General features: G+C 32.5%; 1 protein-coding gene across 1 annotated transcript; it reads left to right on the top strand.

The window, feature by feature from the left end:
- The first annotated feature begins 5,676 nt into the window (after positions 1-5,676).
- Positions 5,677-7,436, top strand: LOC132728707 (uncharacterized). Its single transcript, XM_060714388.1, has one exon. It carries the CDS (start codon positions 5,906-5,908, stop codon positions 6,956-6,958), a length of 1,053 nt encoding a protein of 350 aa, XP_060570371.1. The 5' UTR covers positions 5,677-5,905; the 3' UTR covers positions 6,959-7,436.
- The last annotated feature ends 5,715 nt before the right edge of the window (positions 7,437-13,151 follow it).

Raw genomic sequence — 13,151 nt, 5'->3', positions numbered from 1 at the left:
TACGCCAAAAGGTTTACCTGATCATATGATGACAATGTAGGTAATTTTAGCAATATAGGTAATTTTAGCAACATATACTAGGTAATTTTAACAGTATATGTAATTTTAGCAATATAGGAAATTTTAGCAACATATCATACCATCAATATAGTGTTAAGAAGCCAAAATAATACCGCACTGATAGCATTCAAAATTCAACAACCAAAATTACTCTACAATGTCCTTCAAAGCTATATGCCTCCAGATGAGCAAGGATATTTAAAAAAAATCTTGAGAAAATTGTACTGAGATGTTAAGAAAAAAACATGCTATTTATGAATACATTTCTATTATGTGACTCACGCAGTGTTATTTTGCACATTTTTGTCCCCATTTTGGTAATTTACGTGGACTGTAAGTGCCATTTGCAACGTGTTAATTTCCTTTTTATCACTTCACAATATTTAACTTTTAAATACGTTTTCAAAATTTTTACAAAATGCATGAATTTGGAGGCAAGCTGCTTAAATAGCCAAAGAAGCAGTTCCACAAGATACCCTATAATAATATAAAGCATATATCCTACAGTCTCTCTGTAATAGAAAAGATTATACTGTGTGGAGGTCTTAGTACGCCTTCAACGTCACTGATCAAAGAGCCGCAACGGAGGTCTTAGTACGCCTTCAACGTCACTGATCGTAGAGCCGTAACGGAGGTCTTCGTACGCCTCCAACGTCACTGATCGTAGAGCCGCAACGGAGGTCTTCGTACGCCTTCAACGTCACTGATCGTAGAGCCGCAACAGAGGTCTTAGTTCGCCTTCAAACGTCACTGATCTTAGAGCCGTAACGGAGGTCTTAGTACGCCTTCAACGTCACTGATCGTAGAGCCGCAACGGAGGTCTTCGTACGCCTTCAACGTCACTGATCTAGAGCCGCAACAGAGGTCTTAGTTCGCCTTCAACGTCACTGATCTTAGAGCCGCAACGGAGGTCTTAGTACGCCTTCAACGTCACTGATCGTAGAGCCGCAACCGAGGTCTTCGTACGCCTTCAACGTCACTGATCGAAGAGCCGCGACGGAGGCCTTCTTATGCCGTCTTTCGTCGTAGATCTTCTCTAGGATCCAGTTCTTCGAATCTTGAACGCAGTAGACAATATAGAGGAAAGGCACTTCTTCCGGGAGCAGCAGCTCTTTGTAGGGCCACACCCTTCGCCGTTGGTTAGGTCATACCAACTAAGTGATCTAACTAGGTCACCCATCTGGTGTGACCTATGCCCTCCTCGACGTGCATGCCGCGAAGGGAAGAATATACTGACATTGACAACGCACATATATCAATAAACAAACCTGCAATAAACAAGTAAGTGCTGCTCTTGGCAATTTGCTTTGATAAGGCCATTACTATGCAATAAAGAAGAATATACAGCTCTAAGCAACGCGTGTCTTTCCGGCACTCAGGGAATACTTTGCTCTTGCAATGTACTTATGTCAGGCAACATACCTGCAACAAATATATGAATACTCTTCTTGGCAACTTGCGTTAATCAGACAATTATTCTGAAATAAACAAAAATAAACAACTCTTGGCAATGACCGTATATCAGGCAATCACTCTGTAAAAAACAAAATAATTAACTTGCAATGCAAATATCAGGCACCAACTTCCCTTAAAAAGAATATACTATCTTGGCATTCTTTTAAAAAGCAACCTACCTGCAATTAAAAAGAATGAATCCAATTAGCAAGCTTAAAAGTCAACCCTCCCTTTAATTTAAAAATAAAATTATCAACTCTTAATCAGGTAATCGACAGCAACAAAAATAAACTAAACAATTACACAGAAACAAAGTTCATGATGATATATGTATATAAGTCAAAAACATCTAAACAGTCTGCTGAATATTAAAAAAAAACCTTTAAACACAAAATTTTAAATGTAAAATATAATAAAGTAGTCTGTTTATATACAATAGTTTGAATTCCAAAGTCTATTAAACTGCTTATTTTTTAATTTTTTTTTTTTAAAAATCCTAAAAAAAAAACAATAAAAATTTTTTATAATATTTTAGTCTGTTATTTATTAACAGAAAATATTTTAGATGTAGCCTAATTATCATTTAATAGAGTTATACACGGTCCGCTCCATTAAATATGATTTAATTCTGATTTAACTGCAAGAAATTTATTTTTATGTCATTTTTAAATGTATTTTATTCAAATTAATAATTTTTATTGTCGATAAGTCATTATGATATGATGGATGGAACTGCAATATGTGTAAAATTCTCTTTATATGTGGTATGTGAATTGTTAAATATGTCATGAATGTGCAGAAAACTTCAAATTTTATGAGATTTTTTGATAATTGATATTACGTTTTATGAGGCGAGTACTAACTTGACATACGTGTGCACCTGGCTGTAGATGTAATGAAAAACCTGACTAGGATCCTAAAGTTCGACACCGAAGCTTCACTTAATCATTAATGTTAAATCCCACCAACCACCATTTCACAAACCTAAGCAATCATGCTTAGATGCTCAATTGTCGGATCTCATGGTTGCATTTAGAACTTAAAAGCATGTAAGCACTGCATTTTCTCAAATTATATCACAGTTAAACCTGTTATTATTCGACTGAAATATCGCGTCACTATGGTTCCTCCTTGTCCGAATGGTTCAATGACCTTGAACAATATTTGCCCCTTACATTGTGGGTTCGAATTCCGCTAGGGGCCTCCGATTTTTTCATGCCAGAAAGCTATCCAGCTAGCTTAAGAAAGGTGGTTGGTTCTGTTGGTAAACTCGCTCGTACCTGAAAAAAAATGCACGGAGAAGCGTCTTACGTTGTTCTCCACACATAATGCTTTATTGGTTTATCTTTGTCGGCGTGGCTTAAAAATTTCCCTAAAATAATGGCTTAAAAGTGTCCATAAAATACATGGCTTAAGGGGTGCAATCTTTTGCGTCTTGACCTTGATAATGATACTCAGCGTTATGTGTGCAACCTTTACTATCGACATTATGATACTTGTTTTGCATTTTGTGTATTCTAGAATTAAAAAAATATCCCTAAATTCACCAAGGTTGACTCTAAACAAAAAATTAAAAAAAATATTTTCAAAGTGGGTTTTTTAAATTCTTTTAATATAAATTTTTACAATAAAAATTTTAAATAATTCACCCAAAAAATTGGGTTTATTAAATTTAAACTGAAAATTAGTTTTAATTTTAAAAATCCAATTTTAAAAGTATTTTTATACTTTGAAAAAATATCGTAATTCCAACATTTACAAAAAATTTTTAATATTTTTAAAGGGAAATCGGGTTCTGCGGTTTTCCCAATTCGGGTTTCCCCCACAATAACTTGAAAAAAACAACGATTTTCAAAAACCCCCAGAAACTATATGCTTTTAAATAGAAATATTTCTGCGTTTGAAAAATGTAAAATTTCTATATTTATTTTTGGATAAATTAAAAATTTTAAAGGGGAAGCTACACCATTGGGAAATCAGTCCGGGTTCGGAAAAAACAAAACGAAAAAAAAAATCTTTTTGATGCAAGAAAAATTTTGATTTTAATGTTCAAACTGTTTATCTTTTATGTATAAAATTTCAGCCTAACAAAACATTAATTCAGGTATATAATATTAAACCGATTTTGGAGTGAAAGACATGTTTCAGAGATCTATTTTTTCTGAATGGATGGGTAAGCGACCGTAGTATTCTCTTTTATAAACGCTGTTGTTGTTGTTGCTGCTGCTGTTGATGTTGTTTTTGCTGTTGTTGTTGTTGCTGTTGATGTTGCTGCTGCTGTTGCTGCTGTTGCTGCTGATGTTGGTTTTTGCTGCTGCTGATGTTGTTGTTGTTGTTGTTGCTGCTGCTGCTGCTGCTTTTGTTGCTGCTGTTGTTGTTGCTGCTGATGTTGTTGTTGTTGCTGCTGCTGCTGCTGTTGCTGCTGCTGTTGTTGTTGTTGCTGCTGATGTTGCTGTTGTTGTTGCTACTGCTGCTGCAGCTGCTGCTGTTGTTGCTGCTGCTGTTTTTGTTGTTGTTGTTGCTGCTGCTGTTTTTGTTGTTGTTGTTGTTGCTGCTCCTGCTGATGATTATGATGATGATGATGTTGATGTTGATGTTGTGTTGTTGCTGCTGCTGTTGTTGTTGTTGTTTCTGCTGTTGTTGTTGTTGTTATTGTCAATGTCTGTCGTTGTTACTGTTGCTGCTGCTGTCGTCGTCGTCGTTGTTGCTGTTGTTATTGCTGTTGTTGTTGCTCCCGCTGCTGCTGTTGTTGTTGTTGCTGCTGCTGCTGCATCTGCTGCTTTCTTCACTTTGTTATTGTCTTACTTATATCTATATGGCCCAGAAATGAAAAAGTTATCAATTTAATATCTTCGTTAAAGTCTTGAGATCCTCTTTCACTAGTAAAGATGAGTCATATAATTGTATTTTGCTTCTGTTGCTTTTTGCAAATTGGTATAGATATAGTGTTTTAGCTCCTTGAATGGGAGTCAAAATACTACTTTACTTTTATTTTGCTATAGTTTGTATTTACATTAAATCACACAACCCATAGATCTAATCCGTTTACAATTATTTTATAGCTTGTCTGAAATTCCAATGTGCCTATTTTGTTTGTTTGTTTGGTTGGTTGGTTGGTTGGTTGGTTGGTTGGTTGGTTGGTTTTTTATTATTTATTTATTTATTCGTAAAAAAGCATCGAACAAAGATCGCATCAACGAGATTCTAATGTTTTAATAACCGATAAATGACATTTATTGAAATCAGTCGGAGAACATATCAAACAAACAAAATACATATTAAATAAAAGGGAAAGAAAAACGAAAAGAAAACACATCAAAACAAGCAAAACGTCGTTCGTTCTTTTCATCTACTTTATTTAGCACAATTTAGGACAAAGTGACGATATAATATTCATTTCTATTGAAATGCATGCACAAACTGTTTATAAGTTTTCATCTTTTTATTACAACTTCAAGTCAGAGGCGTAAATTGAACTTGATAAGTCATAAAAGACAACGTTATGTAAAACTGTTTGTAACATATAAAAGAGAAGGAAAAACGTAAGTTAACTTTTTGCACCATCCGTCAGTAGATGTAAAAATTTGGTCCTTTAATGTCCTCCGATGTTTTCCCAATTCTTAAAATGACTCTACTGAGGTTTAAAAGCCTAAAAACATAACATTTGAATTTCTAACATAAATGAGCTGGGACACTTTAAACAGAAATATATGTAAGAATAGTAAAGATATATTTTGAAATAGATTGCATAATCGCATTTTTGTGCTTAACAGCTTTTCTTAGCCCGATTTGAATGAAATGCGTTTAAACGCTTTTCATTTTCGGTTTTTTACGATTTGGATTAATATTCTGGCAAAAACGAAGTGCGCGAATATTTGAACTTTGGCACAAAGATTAGTGGTCTAAACCTACATCAAATGGTACATTTATCTGGAAAAAAATATTTTCAGTCCCATCATGTCAAAAAAACCCTCAGTGGAGTGCCTTTAATAAATTTCAAAGGGAATGTAAAAAAAGAATTTTAAAATTTAAAATGGGTCTTTAAGATCATATCTAGTTTTACAATGAAAATAATGATAAAGTTAATAGCGCGACGAGGCATTATTTGATAATTCACATATTTCATGAAATATATGTACCACAACATGGCTATCAGCAGTAACGTACTGGGGCTTAAATCACCTTGTTTTTTTAAAGCGGTATATATTTCGATACTTATAAAAATATAACACTTTCATAACCTTTCTGTTTTGTAAAGGTGTCGGTCTTCATAATAAGATCCGGATGAATACAGCCGTAAAAAATGTCGCGAAATATCAGGATTTAATGCAGCGAAAAAAAGAGGATTTTCGTGTTTTTCAAAATAACGGAGTGCTTGATATTTTTGAAAATGAAGACTGGAAATTTATTCAAAATACTGTTTTTAATAATCGCTATATTTTCTGTCACAGTTTTCAGCGAAGACACAAAAGACTATGAAAAACTGTTTATTGAACATCGTTTGGAGTTATTAGAGAACGGAATTGCCTCGTATGTCGGGGAATCTATCCCAAAGATGAGATCACTGGAAGACCAAGTTGAATACTTGCAAAAAGAGAATACAATACTACACGATATAATTGAAAATCAAAACAAAAAGATAAAAACACTACAATGGGCTACGGAAGATATGAAAGTAAATCAGCTAACACGTGAAGAACGGGATCTTGTCACAGAATTAAAATGGACAATTTTTGATCTCAAGGAGGCGAACCGGGAGCTTCAGGAGGACGCCTGCATGCGTAAAACGGAATGCAACGAATGGGAAGAATGGAGCAGATGCTCAGTGGATTGTGGGAAGGGAACGAGAATACGGTCACGTGGCTGTTCAAACACTGGTAGATTTAGCTCCATGTGCAAGCCACTAGATATAGAAGAACAATCTTGTCACGGAAGCAATTGCCGGTTCCAGAGTACACTTTCACAGTTTGATTGCCCGGACGGTTATTATTCTTTTCAAGGACTCTGTTTACGGTTTTCAGGGCGTCAAGATGGTCGTCTGCATTCTACAATTCTATGTGAGGAAGAAAGTTCGCATCTTGTGTTTATTGACAGTGCTGAAAAACACGAGGCTGTCGTGGAGTTCATTAATATAGTGGCACCAGAATATATGGTAGATATGCATGAAGACTTTAGTAAACGTGAGTACTGGGATTTTCATGATATCGATCAGAAGACGCATGTTGCTGTTGATGGAATAAGAAAACATCAAAAAACATATTTCATCAATTGGAAGGAACAGAACATGACATATTTTAATTGGGCGGTTGGACAACCAAGAAACGATAAAAGTGATGGTGACTATTGCGTGACAATCAACGTTCTTACTGGAGAGTGGTATATGAAATGTTGTACTGTGACTTTTTTCTACATTTGTGAATCTGAGGAAAGGAGGGAACGATAGACGTGGCAAAGCATATCTACAGCAAAATTGATGAGCTTATTGCCTTAAATTTAAAACTTTTCCATTTGAAAGTGGTTTGTTCCCTGTTTTCTTCCGTTTCAAAGTACAAATATTTGTGTCGATATTAAGAAGAAATGCATATAGTATACATTCTTAATTATGTGAATATCTGATTGATTCGTTTTGATGGTGCTTTTTTTTTTAATTATTATTTGTGCTTATGCCATCAATAATTAATTATAACTCAACAAAGAGCGCTTAACCTTTATAGCAGCATGCCTAAAGATTCGTGCTAATTTTCATGAAAATTTTGGAAATGTATTCAAAAGTAAAGTGAACAAAGACAGTAATTTAAACATTGCAAACGGCACTTACAGTCCACTAAAATAACCAAAGAAGAGGTAAAAATATAATAAAAACCTTTATTATATACTTTTAAATGAAATATTGAGAAATATTGATGAAATAAAATGCGTATTTTCATTTTCCGTGTTTTCACTGTAAAAATCTATTTTTCACTGCAGTGAAACATATTTTCCGTATTTTCACTGGTGTCCTGCCGGACTACTTTCTTTTAAATTCTGCCAGTACTCAAAATTTAAGTGAAAGTCTTTTAAAATTCAATGTCCAGAAAGAGAAAAATGTATATAATAAACAGAAAATTCAAGTTTTTTCTATACATACATGATTTATTTTCATCTTGTGGCATGAAAATTACCATATTTCACTCGTGGCTACCGCCACTCATGAAATATTTATTTTCATACCACTCGATGAAAATAAATCATGTATTTATAGAAAAAACTTGAATATCCTCTATTTACTGCGTTAGACACGCAGTATAATATGGTAATAAATACTGCAAAATCACTCCTTAGTTTGTTAGTCAAGCAGTATAAATATGATAATAGATACTGCAAAATCAGTTTTTAATCGCACATAGCATGAAAATTATTACTTGAATTTTAAATCTCTTCACTTTTCTTAAAATCCTAGTCCGTTTTTGTCAAGTTTGATTTTCTTGAAAATTTTTGGCTCATCTGGAGGCACGTAGTTTTCACCTTCCTGAACTGAAAGTGATAGATTTTGCCACCAATATAGAGCCAGGCAATCCTGCGCATCCAGGCAGTCTGACCCAGTTTTATACTGTTTATAGCTACAATGTATATTTTTGTATTTTGTAAATGAAACCCCTCACACGTTGGATGGACTATTCCAAATTAAAGGGACTCCACGGATGTTTTTGACGCAGCGGGACTTGCGATAATTTCCAAAAAAAATAAAGTTCCATTTGATGTAGTTCTAGACTTAGAACTTGTGTCCAAAATTTCAAATTCTTCGCTCGCTCCATTTTTTTTCTAGAATAATTATTCTTATTGTGAAAATTGACCCAAAATTAAAAAGCGCTGCAATATTCTTCACTCAAATCGGGCGAAATATAGCAGAAAAAATCGATATTCAATTTATTTCTGAGTATTTTTCCTTAATTGTCCAGTGTATATATTTTTTGTTTTAAATACACCAGTTCTTTGTAAGAAATTCAAAATTTATTTTTTAAGCTTCAAGACCTCAGTGGAGTTCCATTAAATGTTAAATGAATTCGGTAGGGTGAAATGTAAGACATTTCGACAAGTTGAAATTGTATTGTACGTGTAACCTATTTCATTATAATTTTAGGTCAATTTTTTTCTCTAATAGACTTAAGTAGCAGTTATATAAAAGTTTGAAAATGTTCTTTAAATATTTACCTGTATGTTTGTATACTCCGTGGTTAGATATATCTTTAAACATACATAGTTAATCTCAAAAGGTCTATTGGTCATTATTATAAATCACTAAGGATAACAAGTTTAATTTATTACGCTATGTAATAGCTGATGTCAACATTTTTTTTTGCATTGTCATCGTCAGAAACACCGGAAATATCAACACATAAATTCTAAATATAAATTGGTTTAAATTTACTTTAGTTCGTGTGTGTAGAAAGCTATTAGCTTATAAACACACTTTCGAATCCATTCCTGGAACCAACCAGTACTGAGCAATGAGTGTAAAGTTTCATGCTTAATATTAAGTTATTTTAATGAAAGCAAAATTGAAAATTGGATTGAAACTTTTAAATGGACGGTAGCGAGTCTTAAATTAAAACAAATAAATCATAGCAGTGGATGTTTCAAAATATGAAATTTAACGATTTCATTGTTTAATTTTGTACTCTTCCTAAGCCGGTGCTAGGGAGCGTGGACGGTTTTGTGTGTTTGTTTGTTTCATTTTACGTCTTTTTCCACAACAGTATTGCAGTCATATAGACGGGTAGTTAACATCGTTCCTGGAGAGTTACACCAGTTCTAGACTACCTTCCTCTGCGCTAAACTACCTAAGCATCTCCCGGGGATCGAACCCACGCCAGAGAGATAACTGGATTAGAAGTCATCGACTCTAACTCCTCGACCACAGAGGCGGTACGTGGACGGTATATTGCACTGACCACAATCGTCTATAAACAAACTCAATCAGATAAAGTCTTCAACATCTTCAATTTTAAATGTTTTTAGGCATTTTTTTTAAGTTTCCATGTTTTAGACAAAACTTTACTGCGCTAGACGTGTATTTTATTATTATTATTTATTATTATTATTAATATTATTATTATTATTATTATTATTATTATTATTATTATTATTATACTAATTATTATTATTATTATTATTATTATTATTATTATTATTATTATTATTATTATTATTATTATTATATTATTATTATACTTAAATGTTCTTGAACCCGATAGCAGGATTCTGTAACATTATGACTTTACAGAAAACATGTACTATGTACGTGAGAAATGTTATTGTATGCATGTATATACAACTGCGTTAAAAACATTAAATAAGCAATAGATACACAAGTGTTTAATATCAATATTATAGTGTTTTCTTGTATTCCTTGTTTTGAAAACAAATATTATTATAACTGATTATTCTTTTACATAAAATTTCTGTTCATTGTAAAATCCGAGTTCAGAAATGTTTGTGTTTTCGCTAATCTAGAATGAGAAATCCTTCTACTATATATGAAATTAATTTTGATTCAGGCTCAAATCAGGTCAGTCAGCCTAAAACATGAAATTTGTAAGTCCTATATACATAAATTAACTGGTGCAGTTTACAAAAAAGATAATAAAGAAATACACTATACAATCAAAATGAAATAAAAAAAAATGATATTGAGAACCATTTAATAATTAACCTGGTATGAGTTAAAGGCGTTTAAACGCTTTTCATGTTTTATGTTCTTTTTTTTTTTTTTTTTTTTTTTTTTCTTTTTGCACAATAAAAAAATTATTCTGGACAAACGGGGTGAACAAATGGTCTGAAATTTTCTTTTACTATTTTGATTTTTTTGGTGCAGACCAACATCAATTGGTATTAAATAAGTCCTGAACTTATTTTCAGTCTTGTTTTGTAAAAAGAAACCTCAATGAAGTTCCTTTAAAGCCCATTGTCATTTGTAGAAACTCTTGATGTTAATGGGAGACAATTTGTATTGACAATATGCATTCAAAATTGAGTAACATTTTATAAAAATTTGATTTTTTTTTTTTTTTTTTTATTTTTTTTTTTTTATCAACGGATCAATGTCACTATAGTGATGGAGCAGTCACCTCAAGACGCTTGCTGATGTCATCATGATCACAAAGAAGCAAATTATCAATTTTCAATGCAATATTTCATTTGCAATGATCAGCATATATGTACAATGTTTTTGGCAAGACTGACAAACTATGTGCATAATCACTTTTTTGTCGATTTTTTTTACATATTTCATTCATTGTCGTATGTAAACATTCGTGTGAAAAGATGAATATGATGTCTCAAAGTGAATTTCGGCGGGTGAAAAGCGAGATTTTAGCATTTAATCATTCAAATGTCCGGTATATACGGAATACGATATTTTGTGTGGTGCTCCAACACTTTCTTAGTCAACACCCTAGACGGAGTTTAGACCTGACATAAAGTTCGGTGCTGGATCCCCGGAGTAAAGCAGTACTTCAGAAACAAGTAGAGATTTTGATGCTAAAGCATCAAGTCGCCGGATAGAAATATGATTGTATTATTATAAATAAAAGAAAATATCAGTTTATTGGTTCGAGTATAAAAAAACAGGAACAATAAGTTGAGTAATGTTTACATAAACACGTAATCATTTACTTGCCACAATTATATCTTTCTTGCTGAGAGTTTTATGCAATAAATTTATGTTATGTTATAATAAAACATCAATTTTGTCAAGAAACTGTTATCATTATTAAATAAGCAAGTATTGTTTGGCAATATTTACCCGAGACTCAATAATTTTCGGGAGCTGTTCCGTTTGCTTACATATCTTATTATCATTATTGTTAACGATTTTATTGTAAGTATAATTACATGTATAATTATATCAATTAATACTGCTTGATGGCCTAGTGGTAACTAAGTATGACGAAGTTGTAACCTACATGTAGTAGGCGCAAGTTCGAATCTCGGACAAATCCTGTTTGTAGTTTTCATAAATTGATTTTTATTATATCTTTTAACTTTATGAAACATAAGTTGATAAATCGTGTGCTTCACTTTTTTATTACATAATTTTGATAAACGGTCAAGTTTTGCAAAATAAAAAAAAAACATAAAAAATCACTTTATCGAACCTACAGTCTTCAATTTGAAACTAACTTAAAATCTAACACCTTGTCATCGAGGCTTGTAAAGCAAGTGATATGATTATACTTCTACTTGTAATTCTACTTTATACATATACCGTTATACGTATGGTTTTCTTCAGCATCCGATAATTACCGAAAAATTATTACCGATCATCAAATATTTGCAAAGTGACTATGAAAATATATATGCTTAGGCCTAATTATTGCATAAAACAATGCAATTCTACTGTAAAAGTGGTGTCTGCATAAAAAAAATTATTCTTATGCACTATCGAAAAAATATATTATTTAGCTGAAATCAATATTCCTGTCGTTACATACGATAAAGTTAACGTTTAATTGCCTTTCAGTGCAATAAACTATCAACACAAAGATGGTTTATTAGTTTTCTCTTTGTATCTAATACAATTCCGGCCCCTACTGTCATACCGAGATTTTTCATACAAAATTACTTTGATTTGCACTTTATCAGCTGCCAACCATTCACGAATTACCTGTATGATGTCTACTATTAATAGATTTTATAACAATAACATACAACGTGTAGTCACGTGATTCTGGGAGAAACTGTTACTATTAATAGATTTTATAACAATAACATACAACGTGTAGTCACGTGATTCTGGGAGAAACTGTTTATAATAAATAAGATAAAAAAAATAGAATAGGTCTCATAAGATACAAACAACCAGATAATTTAAAAGTGTCATTTCAAATATCATGCATGATTTATTTATCATAAAATAGCAACGCTTGACACTTAAAAAAAGGTAAAAGCATCCCTAAATTAAATGACTGGTCCATAGGGATACGTCATTTATTCATTTTATAAAAATTGTAATGTTGCTTTTTACGATGTCAATATTTGAATATTTCATTTCATTGAGCAACATTATTGTATGTTTGAATTTTTGAGATTACTGAAAACAATTGTAGTCTTTAATTGTTCAGTAATTGTTATGCTTTTATTTACAGAAATTAATGCCTTCTCCTACCATAGGTATAATATTAAACTGTTACAAATATAGTCGCCGGTTTCTACCGGCGACTAATAATCTCTTTTATTACCATTAATCTTGAGAGTCAGATGCTAATAATTAGATAAACCGATTTAACATAACCTTTCAAGAGGCTTAAACAGGTGCAGACATTTAATCCAATTTATCGTTTTATCTTTTCAAATAGTCATATTGATATTTGGGGAAAATGGCTGTTTTTGATAATTGTAGGCCTATATACCTATAACATGTGTATGCGTGTTTTTGAAACGGTAAAAGCTGGCTCGAAGAAAAACGATTTACGATAGCACGTGCATGAGATTGTCTGGAAGTAATAGGAGATCCAGAAGTCACAAATCTTGGGCGAATCGTCACTATTTAAAGTAAGGGTGGAAGCGAATCTTCACTTAAGTGGTGGGCGAATTGTAACATAACCTGGCGGTGTACTGGCGAAGTATCAAAATAATTGGAAGCGAATCGTCATTGA

This window comes from Ruditapes philippinarum, unplaced genomic scaffold, assembly GCF_026571515.1.
Source record: "Ruditapes philippinarum isolate M1 unplaced genomic scaffold, ASM2657151v2 ctg8994_1_1_1_1, whole genome shotgun sequence".
Lineage (NCBI taxonomy): Eukaryota > Metazoa > Mollusca > Bivalvia > Venerida > Veneridae > Ruditapes > Ruditapes philippinarum.
Note: the sequence above shows the minus strand (reverse complement) of the source record. Positions and strands in the feature narration are given on the sequence as shown.

What these genes read in the sequence shown, in the direction of transcription:
- LOC132728707 (XM_060714388.1), top strand. Translation starts at nt 5,906, where the DNA reads ATGAAGACTGGAAATTTATTCAAAATACTGTTTTTAATAATCGCTATA.